This window comes from Numida meleagris, chromosome 2, assembly GCF_002078875.1.
Source record: "Numida meleagris isolate 19003 breed g44 Domestic line chromosome 2, NumMel1.0, whole genome shotgun sequence".
NCBI classification, from domain to species: Eukaryota; Metazoa; Chordata; class Aves; order Galliformes; family Numididae; genus Numida; species Numida meleagris.
The window spans coordinates 44,513,427-44,526,938 of NC_034410.1; the positions used below are offsets into that span (position 1 = coordinate 44,513,427).

The following is a 13,512-nucleotide window of genomic DNA, read 5'->3' on the forward strand; positions in this document are numbered from 1 at the left end:
AATTGAACAACCACCCCTACACATCTAGTAATTTAAGAGAAAATACATATCAGGAATGCACAGCACTAGGTCCAGAAACATTTACAGCTCAAGTCAGGTGCTAAGAACTAAAGTCTAAATTTTGAAGGTCTTCCGGATAAAAGTTTTCGGCTTATTTCATACTGTTCTTGCTCCTACCTGCAGCAAACCCTCCCAAAAGAAGATTTCAGATAACCGTAATGTATTTTGGTTTTACGTGAGAATTGGCATAAACCTCAGATCAAAAACTCCACAAGTTTGCTCTATTGTTTTCCATAGTTGTGGGGAACAACTTTGATGGAGCATGCTGAATTCTGCAGACAGTACCTTCAGCTCTTTAGGATAAGAGACTCCACTGAATCTCCCAGCTACCTTAAATTGTTAAGAAACTTTTTTGTACATTACTAGCCAACACTCATGGAGCGTTCACAAGAGCAATATAAGCATCCAGGCTGCTTGCGTTCATCTGATTTTCAGAAAGTTACCTGCACCATGATGATTGGACCTCCATTTTGATAGAGGTGAGGCTTCATCTTTGGCAAAAGGACCCCCATCCATTTCTCCACTGCTGTCAGGTAATCTGTAATACATAAAGTATAAATAAGTTCACAACTTCTCTGCTTTTTTTTGTTTGTTTGTCTTACCTTATGTGTAGTTTTTACCAAGTAAAATAGATAAATATAAATGAATATAAATTTCTAAATAAATAAAGTATATCAGAACACCATTTAATGAACTGGTGTGTTCTTACACTCATTCAAAAATGTCAGCTTCCACTACAGCTTACTAAGTAATAAAACATTTAAATACTGATGAAGTTTGAAAATCACCAGAGAGACTTCAATGTGTCTCACACACGTTGTCCTAATGCATTTCAACAAGTGTTTCTATCTCTACTATTTTTTTTTAAATAGATAGTTTCTCCCACAACGAGAAGAACTATAGTCAGGTACAATACGGATCTATGTTTTTGTTCCCAGATTTCCTCTCCAGTATCCTGTCTCATCTCATCTCTACACATCCTGTCCATGACATTGAGAGTGCTGTAACTAGCTCTGGAATTGCATGCTGACTAGCTAGGAAGAACTCCCACAATAAGTGGCCAGTTGACTGTTGCAAAATCAAAAAACTCAAAGCTGAGAGCTACTTGTCATTTCTTTAATGATGACAATAAATTTTTCTGTTGGTACCAGTTTGATGAAACTCGTCAATAGCTTTGAAACTTACAACAGCTTTTAAATTTAATTGCAACTAATGGTTGTTTAAGATGTTCTTAAGAAAAGGTCCCTGAAGCAAAGAGACAGATGGGGGATTCTGCCCCAGCTTTTTTTTTTTTTTAAATTCAGTCATTTTCTTAGAAAATTGACTGATAAAAAAAAATACAAAAATCATGATTTCTAGGATACGCATCTACCTGAAGGACTCAGAATGTAATCCCTGAAATGACAGAAGATCCATGATTTTTGACCCTACTTTGTTTCTTATATATATTTATTGAGTGCATAATTTTTAACATAAATATTCAAATATGAATTACCTGGAAATAACCTCAAACAGTAAGCCAGCTTGTTGCTGAACCATATTTTTTCCAGTCATTTCTCATGCCCCTACCTGGATCAGAAGATCTCAGAACAATAGATTCCTTCTCCAACAGCCATGCAGGAAGACCACCCTGGGAAAAGAATTGGAACCATTTCAGAGACCACTTACAGGAAATAAAAGGAAGTTAGCCTATTGTCAAAACATATACTGAACTTGTAGATTTATTTCATATAAGCAAAACAACTACTAAGTAAGTTTGCACTGGAACAAGTCAGTCAGAATACATAGGTTTAAATATGGTAAACCAAAAGTCTTTTCAAGGATACATCAATTACCCTTGTCTACATTAAGACAGAAATCCTTGCATTATATTTACCCTATAAACAAGGTAACTGTTACAAAAGTCTGTACCATGTCCCATTCTGCACAGATGTAAGGTCCAGCTCTTAGGATCACCAGCAAGCCAGTTTCACTGGCAAGCTGCAAGAAATACTCTAGGTCTTTGTCACCAGAAAAATCATACACGCCCATCTGGGGTTCATGGTAGTTCCATGGCACATACCTATAAAGAGAGAAGATAATCTTACATCAGGAAAAGAAAGACTAAATCAGAACTTTCAATAACAATTATTTGCACTACACGCCCCATGGATATGCTAAGCTGGTCTCAACTGGTCTTAAGATCAGTCAAACACAAGAATAATTCTAGGGTTTTTTTTCTGTGGGGGATCTCCTCTGGCAGAAAGTGTTAAAATTAATACTAAAACAAGGCTTAGTCCTTTGCAGCAAGTCCACAGGAGTATATATCCATCCATGAACACATTTTGGTATTGCCATTTTGAAACATTTCCAAAACGTAAGTAGCTGCGAGTCAGATGCCAGTGGTACAGTGGTGGGAGTTTTGCACAGAGATGAATATTGTCAGTCACCCACAAAAGAACTGGTCAGGAAGGAACTTGCCAGAAAGAACGCATGGCCAGCCTTTAGTGCATGGACCACCCAGAAGCACACCAGCTAGGCTGATAGGTCTGTACAGCTGTCACTATATAGACCTTAAAAATGTGTAAGCCTCACATGATGCTGCATCTAGGTCTTGAGAGTCTTCAATGACAAGAAGAGACACAGGTTCTAAAAAGCCAGCATGGGAAGAATGGTCAAGACAGAGGATGCTAAGGTGCTCAGGAGCTTGGACTACGTAGAGCCTTATTTCAACATCATAATAAATCTGCCAAACAAGCAGATCAATGTTTGAGACAACACTTCTCTCCTACTTCCAGGATGTAGGAAACTGCCATCTCATCACAGAATCCCTCTCAGAAGACTAAAAACAAAACAAAAAACTCTTGGTTGCAGAGTAATAAAGAAACTTGTTATCTACCAGCTACTTCAAGTACTGTTGTAGCTTATGGCCCATACAGAACAACCATGAGTTTTCCCTTAGACCAGCAGTAAGTGGCAGTTGTAGCAGAGGCAGACGTTAAAATTAGAGATGGATATAGTCTAGACAAGGATTCAAGAGAACAGCAAAACTCATTCTCCATGCATTTACTTTTTGTACATAGGTTTGTGATTCCTGTAATAGAAGTGCTGCCGCTGTTCCAGAGTACGGATTTGAGAAAATTTGTAAAACCGAAACTGTGATTAGTCAAGCAAAGAGCCTCTCCAGCAACACATTTCTTGTTGTTTGGGTTTGTTTTTAGGTTCCAGCATTAACCTGGTAAGAACTACCCAACAGGAAAAGAAAATGTAGAAAACACTGCTTTCAGTAATAAAGAAAAACAGCAACCCAACACATTTATTTAAATCATACTGGAATAAAAAATACATGCACATGAACAAATACAAAAAAAAAAAGGAAATACGATAATGCTTCAGAAACGTTAGTTAAGATTATTTCCTCACAAATGCCAAACTGCAAATCTCTGTTAGAAAAGCCAAAGCTTAAAATTTGTATGCCAAGATAGAGTCTAAGCAACATATTCAGGCACCAAAATGCGGATTTTCCTCCCTCTATCGTACATTTTCTTTGTCAACCTGACGTAATTGCTTCCAAAATACTGAATTAACTCACTTTTTAGAACAAAGTAAACATGCATATGATGAATATGTGAACCACACTAAAATACATTCATTGTTAATTTGGTTTTGTGCACTTTGCCTGTGTTTCAAGCAGAAAAGCAAGATGACTGGTGATGTTTAAAATCAAAGTAGATAAAGTTTTTTTTTAACAGTTATCTACAACAAATATACCTCAAAAAGGCCAGCACAATAGTGTATCATATTGTGCTTGCTTTCCCTTTTTAATATGCCATTATCTAGGTTACCACTGGAGAAATAGTTTTAGTTTGCTTTAAGTGCTAACGGCTATGTTACTTTCAGAACTATTGCTTAGAAATTCAAAATTCTTCTACATTACATATATGTGACTCAAGATGACATCTTTCTTACAAAAAAGAAAAGGAATAGTGGGAAAGAATGTTATAGGAAATTACATGCCAACCTAACTCTATGCCTAGGAAAGATACCAGAAAATCTACGGCATGATTCATGTCATGATGTGATTAAAAAAAACAAAAAAAACAAAAAAAACACAACAAACTAGATTTGCCAAGAACAGATATACCTAGTTTCATTCTTTCAAAGGAAAACTGGCTTAAAGAGTAAGGGAAAAAAAAGGGTGATGTCTCTTGACTTAGCGAGGCTTTTGGTACTCTGCTGGATGACATTCCTAGAAGCAAACAAGTAAAAAAAAAAAATAGGCAAGTTGGTATAACATTAACATAGAATAAAAATTAACCAAAGCATAAGAACCAACTATTTTGTGGGAAGGCAATTGGATATCTTGAGGAGTACGCCAAGTTCCTTTGGCAGGTTTAGCTATATCCAAAGCTTTTGTTGCCATCTGGTTGGTAAAGATGAGGCAGCTGGAAGTCCATCAGCAAACACATTCATGCTTCTAGATGTTCTTAATTAATCTGCAACGTGGCCTGATATCAACATGATATTAAGTTATCGCTTTCTACGTCTCTCTTGCAAAGGAAAAGGCAAAGATAAAAATATAAAATTAAAAGGAAGACACATGACAATGGCATTAATAGAAGAAAAAAGGTGTGCAGGTTCTACTGTAAACTACCATCTGACTATAAATCATCAACATTGCAAAAGAGACAACTCTATCTGGGTTAAATTAACAGGCGTGTTTATGTAGCGACCCATTCCCTGAAATGTTTGATTTATACACCTGTTTGAGCTAAATAAAGATGACTTTGTATTAACTTCATTGTATGTTTCTCATTGTCTGAAAGACTGCTACAGAAAGACAACAATTGCTTACACTCCTTACTCCTCAGGCTGCCCAACAAGTTATTCCTACTGATAAGGAAATAATAGGTTTATATAAGAAAAGCATTCTAACTGTAATTTAGCTACACCTTGCAACCTGTTATTTATGAAAATATACTCCTTGGAGAGTTTTAGGAACTTGTTCTAGTAATAAACCTGAATGTCTAAACATAGTGACTGAGAGGGGGACAAGAGTTTCACAAGATCCCTTACACTTAGAATGGAAAAAGACAGACAAATTCTTTCAGAAACAATTTTAATTTATGTCCCCTGCTGCCTCACAAGGCCAGAAAAAAAATTACTAAAGAAAGTTAAGAGAAAAATGTATTTGAAATGCTTTCTTACAGAATGAACGATAATATAAAAGCATCTTAGACTGCTTTAAAAACTTTAATACACTTAAATCTGTGAATATATTTCTATAGCTAGCAATGACTTCAAATCATTTAACTTCAAAATTGTTAGTATTAGCAAAGTATAATTTCTATATGCCATTGTACAAATTTATAGTCAGTTCTTACTACTGTGCTGCATTAGCCACAGGACAATGAATGTATAAAGAAATGCCACGTTCCTTTTTCAAACTTGAACCTCACTATTTTTTCTGTATTTGAGTAATAACATTAACTCTTTATTTACATACAATTTCTAAGCTTTAACCCATAACCTTCTTTTTCTTTGAAAGTCACACCTTTTTTTCTTCTATTTCAGAAATATACCAACAGGCAAAACAGCAGCACTTCCGCCACTACAAAGCACAGTATAATTCTCTCTGTAATACTTGTGTTGTTTTTTTCCCCCACACTGTATAAAATTAAACAGCTTGTACTCATTTCATAAGTAACAGAGCAGCACTTTACACATGCTAGTTAAATTACATGAGTTTTAGAAAAAGAAAGTTGTGGTTTTTTTCATAGAATTCTTAGTGTTGGAAAAGACTTCTAAAATCATCTAATCCAACCAGTCTACCCATCATCATCATGCCCACTAATCACATCCCTCAGTGCCACTTCTACACACTTACTGAACACCTCCGGAGACAGTGATTCCACCACCTCTCTGGGCAGCCTGTTTCAATGCCTTACCACTCTTTTGGATAAGAAAAGTTTCCTAATATCCAAACTGAACCTCCCCTGGCACAACTTGAGGCCGTTTCCTCTAGCTTTATCAAATTCACCCAGGAGATGATGCTGACACCCACCTGCTACAACCTATTTTCAGGTGGTTGTAGGGAGCAATAAGGTCTCCCCTAGGTCTCCTCTTCCCCATACTGAACAATTCCAGTTCCCTCAGCTGCTCCTCATAAGACTTGCATTATAGACCCTTCACAGCTTTGTTGCCCTTCTTTGGACACACTCCAGGGTCTCAACATCCTTCTTGCAGTGAGGGGACCAAAACTGAACACAGTACTTGAGGTGCAGCCTCACGAGAACTGAGTACAAAGGGACAATCACTTCCCTAGTCCTACCAGCCACACTAGTTCTGACACAAGCTAGGATGCCATTGGCCTTTCTGGCCGCCTGGGTACACTGCTGGCTCTTGTTCATCTGGCTGTCAGCTAGCACCCCCAGATCCTTTTCTGACATGCAGCTTTCAGGCCACGCTGCCTCAAGCCTGTAGTATTGCCTGGGGTTGTTGTGACTGAAGGGATCTGCCTGGCACTTCCTCCTGTTGAACCTCATACAATTGGCCTCAGCCCATCAATTCAGACAATCCAGATCCCTCTACAGAGCCTTCCTACCCTCAAGCAACTCAACACTTCCCCCCAGCTTGGTGTTATTTGCCAGCTTACTGAGGGTGCACTCAACCCCCTTATCTAGGTCATCAATAAAGATAGTAATCAGGACTGGCCCCAGTACTCACCCCTGGTCACCAGCTGGATTTAACTCCATTCACCACCACTCCGGGCCCAGCCACCCAGCCTGTTTTTACACAGCTATGAGTACACCTGTCCAAGCCAACTGCTGCCAGTCTCTCCAGGAAAATACTGTGGGAGACAGAGTCAAAGGCCTGACTAAAGTCTAGGTAGATTACATCCACAGCCTTCCCTCATCCACTAGGTGGATCACTGGTCATAGAATGAGATGAAGTTGGTCAAGCAGGACCTGCATTTCATTAACTCATGATGGCTAGATCTAATCACCTGCCTGTCCCACACATGCTGTGTGATCACTCTCAAGATGATCTGCTCCAAGAGCTTCTCCAATATTGAGGTCAGGCTGAAAGGTTGGTAGTTCCCTGGATCCTCCTTCTGATCTTTCTTGTAGATAGATGTCTCTCCAGTTACCTGGGTCTTTCCAGAATGACCAGGACTGCTGATAAATGATGGAAAGTGGCTTAGCAAGTACTTCCACCACCTCCCTTAGTATCCTCTGGTAGATCCCAACGGGCTCTTTAAACTTGTGACAGTCCAGGTGGAGTAGTAGGTTGCTAACTGTTTCCTTCTGAATTATGGGGGTTTATTCTGCTCCTCATCCTTGTCCTCTAGCTCAGGGGGCTGAGAACCCTGCAGATAATTGATCTGACTATTAAAGACAGAAGCAAAGACAACACTGAGTACCTCAGTCTTTTCCTCATCCTTGGTGGTAATGTTCCCTGCTGCACCCAATGAAGGACAGAGATTCTTCTTGGCCCTTCTTTTTTAATGCACAGATATTCTAAACAGCAGTTCTTTCTTACGTGGAGTTTCTATAGGTGTTTTCCTTTTTCCTAATCAATACAGTTTTTTTGAACTAAAAGTTAATAACTGCTAATTCTTCCAGGAACTTTCTCAATTTCTACAGTACTGCAAATGTTTAGCTCCATCTAGTGGTTAATTGTTTATCTCCTCCATGCAAAAACCTACAACTTTCAGTCCTACTCAGATGTTTGTGACTGTACTCGTTTCTAGTTCGCATATCATAGTTCAGGAACTGAAAACAAGGACAATTACAGTTGGGTGACCAGATGTCTCTGCAGGTAGCATGTAGAGGGAAGCAGGAAGGGAGTTCCTAGGTGCAATACCTCATCTTCTGGAATGCCACACCAACCACAAGATCAAATTTCAGTCTGCTGTTTGGAAGAGTTAGATGTCAATATTTTCAGCTTTAACATAAGGTCAGGCTTCCTACTATATTTTCATATGATCTCATATCCTCTCGTATTTTGTTACTGCTTAAGATATTCAGGTCTAGAGGAGGACGACAAAGATGATCAGAGGGCTGGAGCACCTCTCCTACAAAGACAGGCTGAGAGAGCTGTGCTTGTTCAAACTGTAGAAGAGAAGTCCCTGGGGAGACCTCATTGCAGCCTTTCAGTATCTAAAGGGGCCTAGAGGAGAGTTGGAGAGGCACTCCCTCTGGTGGAGGGAGGTATAGGACAAGGGCTGCTTTAAAGAGGGTAGATTTAGATTAGATGTTAGAAATAAGTTCTTCACAAAGAGGGTGATGAGGCAGTGGAACAGGTTGCCCAGAGAAGCAACCTGTTATTTTGTCCCATCCCTGGAAGTATTCAAGGCCAGGTACGATGGAATAACACCAATCAATGAAAGACTTCAAAGGTGACCCAAATGTTGGGTGTCCTACAGCCACATTCTGCCAGAACATCTGGCATTGCTGCTGCCTATCCCAGAATGATTTCACACAAATAGTATCTCAGTCTCTTGCTAATACTTTTACTTATCCACAAAACAGTAAACAGGAAAAGACAGAAACACAACTAAATAATAATCTAAACCAGTGCCCATTTTATTAAAAATATACAAAATCACAGCAGAGCTATTTGGAGTAATGTGGATATTGATAGCTTCACATCAAATAATCAAGAGCAGTACAGCTTGATTACCTGCAAGCACACCCAAGAAACTTTTTTTTTTTAAAAGAGAAGGACAGAGAGAGATTAGTGTCAAATGGTAAGATTCGTGTATCTGATTCTTGTAGAGTATGCAGGGCCCTGATGTACTTTTTACCTATAAGATACACATTTGGGACCTATCTTTCACCACAGCAGAAAAAAAATCCAAAGGTAAGCAATGCTGGGGGAAAAATATAATAAATCCCAAACCGTTGAACCAACAGAAAAGGAAGTTGTGACAACCCCTTTTTTTTTTCTGTAATTAATGATCCACTAAAACCAGCTAAGGCTGCAGCAAATCCCATATTCTCAAGGAAATGCAGCTATACCGTACCTTTTGTACCTGAACATAAACAGTCCTGAAGACTCTACAACCAACAGAGACCAGTCAACACCAGCAAGATGAAACAAACTCCAGTCCTTCCTGTACACCGGAAGTATGCTTTGAGTAAAGCACAGGAATAAAAGATCTCAGCAAGCAAGATATGGGGAAAATGGAAGAGGGAAAAAAAAATACCATCCCAACCACTTGTGTAAGAGATTATGAGAGGAGAGAGAAGGAAGCAACAGAAAAAAAGCAACAGGAAAAAGAAACTGCAGTAATTTTATCATTAAACAGAAGAGGTGGGAAAAAAAAAAAAAAAAAGATTCCTATATCAAAAGGCCAGTTGTGCAGTACAGAAATGAACAGGCAACTTCAAAGAAACGAGGAAGAGACTGCTTGAAAAAAAATGGAAATGAAGTGAGGGCACTGAAGGTATGTGGGGGTTGGCAGTAAGATGAAAATAAATCCAAGATGTAAGGGAAGTATAAGACACTATGGATCATAGGAATTACAGAGCTACTGTTAGGACCCAGCCTAATCTTCAAGCACCAGACATCAAATGATAACATTTTCAGGTCTATTTGAGAGTACTTTTATTGCAGTAAAAATATTTACATGGGCATTTTCAGCAACTCTGTCCTGACATTCCTGAGCAAGTGTGTTATTTAATCCAGCTGTTCATTTATGTGGGAAGACAGAATGTGCTTGTTTGGTCTAATCAAAACAAAGAAGTCACCATGTTATCACAACACAGTGAAGAGTTTTATGAGGAAAAAAATAGAGAAACCTAAATGTGAAAAAAAAAACCCAAACCCACCAACTAACAACAAAAACCCACCCTACCTTCTTTTCCCTCCCTGCCACCTCTCCAGCTCTTCTTCACACACCAGCCCTCACTAATCAAACCACTAAGTGTACAAGATAGCCCTGCAACTCGCAGATTAAACAAAACACAGGTTTTCAGAGAGGGAAAGCAGAGCATTCCCACCAAACAAACTGCCCCAGACTACAGGCTCTGCACTGCCAAAGTCAACACTGTTTAGTGGCCTACAGCACAAAAGGAGACAGTTTTAAAGACATACTCCAAGCCCTATAATGGTTTAAGAAATAAATAAAACCATGCACAGTAATTGCAACCATCACTTGAAAAGACTGTGCGTATTCACTTTTCTGCCACTCCTCTTCCCTTGCCATGAAAACTGCAGTGAAGGCTTGATAGACACAACTGACTGTTGCGTTTCTTAATGCTTGTTTTTGTTGTTCTTGCTGTTTGCTTGGTTTCATTTGTTTGTTTGTTTTTGAAGTACCACCCCTGCTTCACAGCTATCTCCCTAAATTTAAACAACATTCCTGGTGAAATAGCTATACATATTTCTACAGCCTCTGCCTAAATTTTCAAGGCTTCAGGGCAACACAATCTAAGTGTAATTAAGACTTTATTGTCACCTCTCACCTAGCCTGCCTCTTGACAAGAGATTATGATGTCCTTTGGCAGAGGATGGGATTATCTGTTTCTTAGTTGCCAAAGTTCACAGTCCAACTATGTGTTTCAGGTCACATTTGTATCCTGGATTGTGAAGCAATAAGCACTGCCTGTTAGCAAAGAAGCAGACTGTTAGCTGCTATTGTCCCAGTCTAGGCTGAAGGAGGTCGTCATGTTCCACTTTTCAAGAGCTTCCTCACCTACTACTTAAAAAAATAATAACTTAAAAAGTAACAGTGGTAGCATTCCTCCTTAACTACTTCTCATGGGTCTCCCAGGACTACAAAGGATTTTGAAAGTCAGCAGCTACTTACGTTTGAATTGCATCCAGCCCTGCCATCTTCATCTTCAAGAGGCGGTCTTTCCAGTAGTACCGAGGCACCCGGGAATAGTGAATGCTACCAGAGATGTAACGGAAAGGGCGTCCATCCTTGACAAAGCAGTTGCAGTCATAATCAATCCCAAAAGTCCTCTGGGGTATATTCTGTGTACAGAAAAGAAAAGTTAAGAAAAAATTACACTACATAAACTTTTTCTGTCATGAGAGACATGAAGAACAGTCTACCACCACACAAATATACCGCGTGTATCCTCCACTTTCAGCGTATAGTACCACCTTTCCACAGTGACACATTTTGCAGTGCAAGTGACGACTAATGAGATTTACCAATTTGTGGAGTGCCAACACTTTTCACTCACTAAGGTTTTGGAAAATACAACTGATCTCCAACTCAGTGTCACACTAGAAACAAAAGCCAGTTGGGAGTTTTTGAGGAAGAAATACTATGTTCTAAGTGCTCCATGGCACTGATAGAAGTAGGACTGAAAGCTTATTCACTAGTAAATATGAAATTGTGATAGATCAGTCTAAGGAATTTACATTGATGTAAATCAATGAAGATTAGTCATTTTTAGAGAAAGTCCTCCTTTCAACACTTTTCAAGCTAAGTACACCTAAAACATTTACCCAACAGAGAACTTAAAAGAAGGAGGAAAATTCAGCAGAACCTGCACCTCTGACCTCAAAGAAACGTACCTTAACTTCAAGATTATTGGAATTACCCCTCAAGAGCCTAAATTCATTAATACTCAAACTACTGGGACCAACAGCAGTACTTCTTTTGTTTCAAGTAATTTGCGAAAAACGAAGACACAAAGACAGATTTTTATTATTTAGTTACTGAAGTGCATGGTCCTATGCCTTTAAGAACCTTTACTTTTTATAAACCTTAACATCTTGCATCTTACACCTCTGTTGCATATCTTTGACAGCTCTGTCTCCAATACAATTTCTGTCCTTTCAGTAAAAGGTCAGTAGGGATTTGTGAAATGAAACACAAAGTCAACAACTCTTAATCAGTTAGTTCCTTTGCCTATCAGAAATATGTCAGAAGCCAAGCCAACACAGCCCATATTTCATTGGACAATATTCTACTATAAATAAAACACACCTTTTAATAGTGCAAATTAAAACCTTTTGAAGGGCACTGGCTTGTTTTAATCTGAAACAGGCGAACCTTGGCCTACCTCATACTACGAATGGGGCTTAACAATTAGCAAACTGATTGCATGAAGCCAAAGTGATGAAATCTGAAAGGCAACAAGAGATGTAGACCACCATACAACTCCAGGTGACCCCCAACTGCACAAGAGCCATCTACCATCACAGAAAATCTGCCCAAAGGTAAGTAGGGACCAACAGACCACAAACAGTTTTGAAGAACTTTCCCATGAAACCACTTTTTCCTGTTACCTGGTGAACAATTTTGTTTCAAGTCCGTACAACTACAGGAAAAATGAAGTGAAAGGAATGGAAAAAGTGACCTGCAGTAGGCAGGTGTAAGCACAAGGGTGCAAATATCAAGTCTCCTGACCAACAGCTGGACACCACTGCCAACCTAGAGCATGTTCTTCACACAACAGGACAGAATAAGGGAGTCAGTTTAATGTGTCACAGACCAGAAGGACAAGAGTACAAATAAAGGATAGAGTACAAAGTAAAAAAACAAACAAAAGAAACCACCCACAGTGCTAAAAAACTGGAGGACGAAATTACTGAGTAAACCTGCCTATCCCTAGACTGTCATTAAAAGGAGCAACTCTGTGTGATAACACCACAAACATTTAAAGACTACAGACTCCAGGGAGGAGATAACTATAGTGTGTTGCAACTGTGATAAAGTCACAGTCCTCAGAGTAAACCTGAAATAAAGTTGTACAAAGCATCTTACACTCATATAGCAAATTAAAACATTCTGCAAACAGCAAACAAATTGAAGTGTTTGTTTCACTTACAACAGAAAGCATACAGTCCCCAGCTGGCAGGGCAGTAAGAACTAGAAGACTGAAGGGGCTGTAAAGCATTGCACATGATGACTGCATTTGATTTCCTAACTTTATACAGTGCTTTTAGTTTTACCTTCCAAATACAACTAGCTAAGTCCTGGAAGTAAAAAAAGATGGTCCCAGCTGCTGTTGTTCCCCTATGAGAAAGGATTCTAACCCCTTTACTCTGACTAACTACAACAGGGATCTATGGCAAAGACACTTTGCCCTGAGACACTGCACAATGATTCCACTGCTTGCACAGCTTCACTTTCAGGGCACAGACACCTCTGGCAGTGAAAAAAGGGATTTCTTAAAACAATGAAAAGAAAGCATTCACTATGAAAGTGGTCACTGATCCAGTTACCATTTAAAGCTGCAAACATAACTGTAAGCCACCTTCCTTATGTGTACATCTCATGATATGGTGGAGGCAGGGGGGAAAGCTTCCCGAGTACTTATTCTGATTTAACCCATTTATTGCTCACTGTAAACAGACTTCCCTTCAGAATAATGCAACACTGCTTTATGGTCAGAGCACGACTCCAGCACTTCCTTACAGCACAGTGTAGGACTCACGATGAAAACAAGTTATCATGAATTTGTCTGACTCAGTCAATATTCACGGCTGTGGACATACAGCAGA

At 39.1% G+C, this 13,512-nt stretch overlaps 1 protein-coding gene across 1 annotated transcript in view; it reads right to left on the reverse strand.

Moving 5' to 3' along the window:
- The window catches only part of GLB1 (galactosidase beta 1), a 45,317-nt gene that overhangs the window by 23,492 nt on the left and 8,313 nt on the right, over positions 1 to 13,512 (reverse strand). Inside the window, exons 2-5 of the mRNA XM_021387123.1 lie at positions 10,856 to 11,025; positions 1,972 to 2,122; positions 1,630 to 1,690; positions 504 to 598 (exon numbers count right to left, since the gene is read on the reverse strand). Of these exons, the coding sequence (XP_021242798.1) occupies positions 504 to 598; positions 1,630 to 1,690; positions 1,972 to 2,122; positions 10,856 to 11,025 (477 nt within the window). The remainder of the gene's footprint in view (positions 1 to 503; positions 599 to 1,629; positions 1,691 to 1,971; positions 2,123 to 10,855; positions 11,026 to 13,512) is intronic.